General features: G+C 33.9%; 1 protein-coding gene across 1 annotated transcript; it reads right to left on the bottom strand.

Annotated features, from left to right (window-relative positions):
• Positions 1 to 2,661: 2,661 nt before the first annotated feature.
• Positions 2,662 to 3,600, bottom strand: LOC103563594 (olfactory receptor 4P4-like). The gene has a single exon (XM_008539035.2). It carries the CDS (start codon positions 3,598 to 3,600, stop codon positions 2,662 to 2,664), a length of 939 nt encoding a protein of 312 aa, XP_008537257.2.
• Positions 3,601 to 6,811: the final 3,211 nt, after the last annotated feature.

Below are 6,811 nucleotides of genomic sequence, written 5' to 3'. Positions count from 1 at the left end.
TGATTAATGATGTTTAGTGTATTTTCTTGTGCTTATGCAATGGGTATGTTTTCCTTGATGAAATATCTGTTCAACATTTTAACCCATACTTTTATTGGGTTGTTCATTTTCATCTTACTGAGTTTTGAAAGACTTGTATATATTCTGAATAGTAGTTCTTTAGTAATTATATAATTTTAAAATATTTTTTCCAGCATGTAACTTGCTTGCTCACCCTATTAGCTGTCTCATTCTTATGGCAAAAGTTTTCATTTAGATGAAGTCCAGTTTATCACTCTTTTCCTTCATAGGACATACTTTTAGCATCCTGTCTAAGAACTCTTTGTCTAATTCAAAATCATGATGATTCCCTCCCATATTTCATTGTAACAAATTTATACACTTGTATTTTACATTTAGATCTGGATCTATTCTGAACTAAATTTTATACAAGTTGTGATATATAGGTAGAGGTTTACTTTTTCTGCCTATAGATGTCCAATTATTCCATCAGTATTTGTTGGAAAGACTCTTTTCTTCACTGAATTGCCTACAGATCTCTGTTGACAATTAGTTGACCATAAATGTGCAAGTATACATCTGGACTCTCTAGGCTGTTCCACTGATCTACTTGTCTACCTTTTGAAAATAAGAAACTACTTTGATTACCATAACTTTATAATATACTTTTAAATCAGGTAGTGTAAGTTCTACAAGTTTTCTTCTTTTATAAAGTTGTGTGGGCTAATGTATATCCTTTCATTTTCAACACTAAAGTAATTGTTTATATTGCAAAACAATGCCTGCTTTAATTTTTGTGGTGGGTTTATTTGAGATTAATTTAAGGGGTATAGAATAGACCTCAATGTGGTCATGTCATCTGATCTATGAGCATGGATTGCTGTCTATCATTCTCTATCATTGTCTACTTTAATTTCTCTCAACTAAGTTCAATAATTTTCATGTACATTTTTTACACATATTTTGTGATATTTATTCTTGTGTCATATTTTTGATGCTACTACATATGACATTATAAACAGTATCTTCTGATTGTTTGGTTCTAGTAGAAACAATTTTTTATACATTGATATTATACTGAAATTTTGCTGAACACATGTTAACAAAAAAAAGAGTCATCAAAATTGGAAAAGGAGACATAAACTGTCTTTATTAACAAGTGATGTAGAAGCAATGAAATCATTCTGCTGATAAGACAAGTGCCTGGGCAGAGAGAAATGCTGAGACAAATGGGAACCAAAGCACAGTGCTGAGATTGGGTTATGTCCCTCAATGGACAAGGGAATAAACAAAAATTAGAAGACTAGTACCTCCTTAGTTCAGAAAATAAATAAGTTAAAAGACATTACAGGTGGTAGGGGTCTGCTGAATTTCATTCTCTCCCTGATAGACAGATGAGCTTTATGTTAAATTTTTAGCCTATCTAACAATTCATATTTTATTATTAGTGCATGATTGTCAAAGACAAAAGGAAAAGTTCTAGATGCGTGAGAACAATGTATACAGTCAAATAAGAGAAGATAATATTTTTCAATGTAATTCAGTAACTGTTTATTTACATCTTAATTTGTACCAGCTTTATTGCTGGAAAAAAGATACAAAGAAAAGTAAAGATGCAACACATAATCACCTGGCTCAGTCAAACTGGTAAAACGCAGTTCATAAGAATAAACACTACTATAGAGCAAAGGATTATTTGAAATAAAGTAAAGGTACAGTTGAATGCCAATGAAAAAACAGGGTAGGTATCAGAAATATTTTGGGTCTGTTGATGGATCTGTAAAATCTTCCCAAAGAAGAAAACATCAGGAGTACAAATTGTATGTAAGACATGGACCCTAAAGCATAAAGGTGGAGGTATCGTAAGCAGAAGGGATAGCAGAAATAAAACCATAGCGGTGAGATATTTTAGAGAACGTGTGGAGAATGTAGAGGGGTCCAGTGAAAGCACCCAAGAAAAGGGAAACATAGGATGAAGGGTAAGGAAAGAGGAAAATGACCAAGATGAGTTTCCTGTATGCCATGTACCATGCTAAAACTTCACACGCATCAGCCGAAGTAATATTACAACTTTATGAAGTATACTTTTACCCTATATAATAGATATTTTAAAAATATTTTTAAAAATTTAAAAATTTTAAAAAAATTTTTAAAATTTAAAAAATTGTTAAAAAAATTTCAAATAATTAAAGCAAATTGCAAAGGCACAGAGATACAAACTTACAGAGTCAGTTCACCAATTTGTCCCTGACCCCAAAGCCTATCATCATAACACCATACTTTCTTCCAGTTTAGTGATTTCTGAGACTAACTAGTTATACTCAGACCAATTTTGAAAAATTCTGATAGACAACTGAGAAAGTTGGATTTTATATCAAGGAAACCAGGGTTCAATATCAATTTTTGGAGAAGCTGGTGATATTACCAGAGATGTGCTTTTGAAGGACATGTCTTGCATTCCTTAAATTGAAGTAGTCACACCTGGAACTAGTCAGACCCTTTAAAGTGCAGATTGCATTCTGAATCACAGTAGCTTGCTTATTTGGTTCATATAACGCCAGATGTCATTTAGTTCAACTCCACAAAGACAGTTTATACGCTTTCTATAACATCTCAAAGAATAAATTATCTTGGGACACAGGACTGAAATTACAATGAATATCACCTTAGGAACTTTAAATTTGAATGTGCCATTTGAGACCATACCTTCCACATGGTGATTTTCATCTCCACATTTCTCAGGGTATAGATGAGAGGATTCAGCATGGGGGCAATCACAGTGTAAAACACAGAGATTTCCTTATCCTTGTTCTCACTCCCTGCAGGTAGAACATAAGTATAGATACAGGGCACAAAGAATAAAACTACAACCGTTATGTGAGAGCTACAGGTTGAGAGAGCTTTGCGTCGTCCTGCAGAGGAATGTGTCCTAAGATTATATAATATGAGTATATAAGAAGCTACTAGGACAAAAAAAATGGCAACCACCACCATCCCTGAATTAGCAATCACTAAGATACTAACAACATGAATATCTTTGCACACAAGTTTCAAAAGAGGCTTCACATCACATATGTAGTGCTCTATCTGATTAGGACCACAGAAAGGTAAATTGAGTACCATGAGCAGTAGAGCAACAGAGTGCCAAAAACCCACCACCCAGGCCATAACAATCAGCATGTTACACCTCTGCCGGTTCATTATGACCATATAGTGCAGAGGCTTGACAATGGCAACATAACGGTCAAAGGCCATGGATACCAAGATAAATATTTCCACACCTGCCAGTAAGTGGGCAGTGAAGAGCTGAGTCATACAGTTGTTATAGGAAATATTTTTTTTTGCTGCAGCTAAGTCCCTGATTAGCTGGGGGACCACAGTGGAGGTGTAGCAGAGGTCCATGAGGGAAAGGTGGCAGAGAAAGTAGTACATTGGTTGTTGGATTAGATGGCTGCAGGTGATTGTGAGTAAGATAATGAAGTTCCCCATTAAGACTGTCAGGTAACAGAGCAGGAACAAGAAAAAGAACAGCAGCTCTATTTGCTTATTTCCCCACAACCCCATGAAAACAAATTCTGTGACATTGTTCTGATTTTCCATGAGGTGGAGTTGAATTCACAGGACACAGAATAAACTCAATTCATCTGAAATGGACAGAATATAATACATCTTTAGTATGACTTTTTAAGTTTTGGGGGAGATTTATACATTAAAAAAGATGTAGGTCATACAGGATTTACTACAGACAATCTTTTCAATATTTTTTAGATTAAGGGCATCATTATATATCAAATGATATTAAATGAAAATACATAGTATGTGTGAACTTTTGTAAACATTTTGAATGAATTTAACTCATAACATTTGATACTCATTTCAGATATAGGGAAACAAAAAATTGGAAGGTTCAGTTAACTACACAAATTCATTAATATATCAAGTAGCAACCTAAGAAGAAACTGTCTGATGCCAGATTCCACGCTCTTGGGAGCTATGTAATATTATCCGCTGACCAAATAAGATTCCAGCTCTTGTCCACCTCTATAAAAGATATATTTATCCTTGCTATTAACTACCTGTATAAATATAAACAAGTTCCTCTTCTTCTCTATGCTACACGGAATTTATGTACAAAGTTTTAATCACACGCAAACAACCCATATCCTAAACTAAATAATTTACCTTGAAATAATAATAAAGGTTCTCAAACATAGAAAAACATAGCTGAATTAATTGAAAATTGTTTCAGTGACTCTCCTCCTTGACATGTTTGTCCAAGATTCAGAACATGGAGAGGCTGGAAATAGGGAACTGGAGGCACAAAGCTAGGCATCTGAATATAGGAACAGAGGTTGTTAAAGAAAAGCATCACTTTTTTGCTAATTATTCTAAAGACACATGTTAGAGGTCACTATTGAAATGCTAGAAACATTTTAGAGAGTTAGTTGTTTTCTGTTAACATGTTGAAGAACTCAGTGTGATTGAAGAATTACCTGCTTATTTTAACTCATATTTAGAACAGTGCTGCCATTTTGATGAAGTATACCTAGGAATAGAGAGTGAATATTTTGAAGTTATCACCTTTTACCCATAACCAAGGACAGAATATTCTCCACAGAAAAATCACATTTTTTTGACTGAAAGACTGATAATTTCAATTGTATCAATGGAGCAAAATATGATGTAGTGGACAGATCCCTCATCTCACGATCATGAAGATGAACATCCAGTCTCAGATGTTCTGTTAGTTTTTTCTTGTTAGCACTGAGCCATTCCTCCTCTCTGAGCCTTTTCTTCAACTCGTAAGTGGAATTAATAATACTGGATCTATTTGTCTTACGCCAAGAGTAGAATAAATGAAGCCCACGCAAAGAACATTCAATATAAAGAGCTTATGAATCTAACTTGTCAACCCCATGGAATGGTACTCCCACAAATGTTTGCAGAGCAAGACACTGTTGTACTAGAAAATAGAGATCGGCATTTTTATCAGTTAATTGGTTTTACCTGTGTATTTTTGAAATTTGCTGAAGAAGATCAATTGAATGACCCATTAGACTACATTAGGTTTAAGGAAACAATGTGAGTGTTGGTGTAAGGTTGCACTGGGTTCAAAGCAGAGTATAGCAAAGCACTTTTTTATGTATATATTGAGAATATCCAAACATGGTTTTTATTTATGTGGAAGTACCTGATCAAAGATGTAAAGAAATCTAAAGATAACTTTAAAATCATGGTACAAAACTGTAGAAAAACTAGAGAATCAAATTGTATACAGAATTGAATTTAGAAAGTGCAGCTTTTAGTTGAGAATATGTCCTGAGCATTGGTATGAGCCTCAGCATCTCTTGACATTTGGGCCAGTCCTGCCTAAATTACAATGATTGAACATAAGTTTGGAAAATACAGACTAAAATGGAAAATATCCTTCAAAGCAATGTCCATAGACTCTTTACTAGAAACCCTCTGAACAAACTACCTCATGCTGACGTAGCCACCAGATTATTTTGCTTCTAGTCTTCTTTTAAGCTACAAAAATCTCCCTGAGGCTCTTTCCTTTCTTTCTCTCTCCCCATTCTCTCTCTTGCTCCCTGTCCTGTCTCTTTCACACACACACGTAGGCATACACACAAACCATGCCCACATATACGTTTAGATACACAGGGTTGTTGGAGTGAGGAATATGAAGTCCACCTATTCACATACCTTTCAGTTGAAGACTGCCTCACAAAAATCTTTCCTTTAAACTTTATATTCTTTGAGAAAAATCTCTGTGAGGAATTTTTTGCAAAGGCAAGTCAACCATAGCTTGAAAGGAAAAAAATCATTGAAATAAGATTCTTGGGAAGTAGGATTTATGGCTAAGTGTATGAGGGTATATGGATAGTGTAAATATCCACTGAGGGCAATTTGAAATGGTTTTTCTGATTTTTTAACTATCAAATATATGTTAAAGAAAAATTGTGAAATTGAAAATCATGAGCTTCATTACTTGATGTATTTAGAGTAAAATGTTTAGATATCATATATAAGTAATTATACGTTCTAGGCATTACATTAATACTTTTTCAATTACCAACCATTTCATCTCCACAATGACCTGATGAAGTATATATTATTGTATTATTGTCTCTGTTTGTCAAATAAGGAAAGTAGAACCCAAGGTTACACAAGTGCTAAGGGGAAGTCTATCTAAGCCATTTCTCTAGGTTTTGGAAGCTCATACATTTTTCATTATGCTTAAATGTCTCCTCACACATACAAATAAAGCCTTAAAACCCTCGATTTGCCATCAAATTATTATCTAGATTTTCCTGAATGCCCTCTCTTGAAAATAACCACCAAGAAAACTAACTTAGAAAAATCTAAACCTAAAACTTTGAGTTACCAAAACAAAAATTATATAAAATAGTTGCTCAAAATTTCAACTATTTTATACATATATACTTATAAGTAATTATAATGCTTACTTATGCAAGATTTTATGTTTCTTTGGAATTTCAGGTGATCCTTCAGGCTGGTTCTTTTTATTTTTCTGAGATTGTGCTATGAAACAGCATATAAATATGGAACACCTCTGACTTCACCATGAGTCTTTCATCCCAAAGAAATCTTTAGGAAAATATTGCTGGGAATACTTTGAATTAAAAGCACAAGGGGAACAGGGGGAAAAAGTCCCACAGGCATTTTACATCAGCCAGTGTATGTGGTTGTAATGTAAAAATAAAGACAATACTATTATAGTGCACATACAGATGGATTTGAGACATTTCTTTCATTTAATCTCTTGAGGTTTATCACAAGAATGATT

The sequence above is a fragment of the Equus przewalskii genome, chromosome 11 (assembly GCF_037783145.1).
Source record: "Equus przewalskii isolate Varuska chromosome 11, EquPr2, whole genome shotgun sequence".
NCBI lineage: Eukaryota > Metazoa > Chordata > Mammalia > Perissodactyla > Equidae > Equus > Equus przewalskii.
This window is presented reverse-complemented; position numbering and strand designations above follow the sequence as displayed.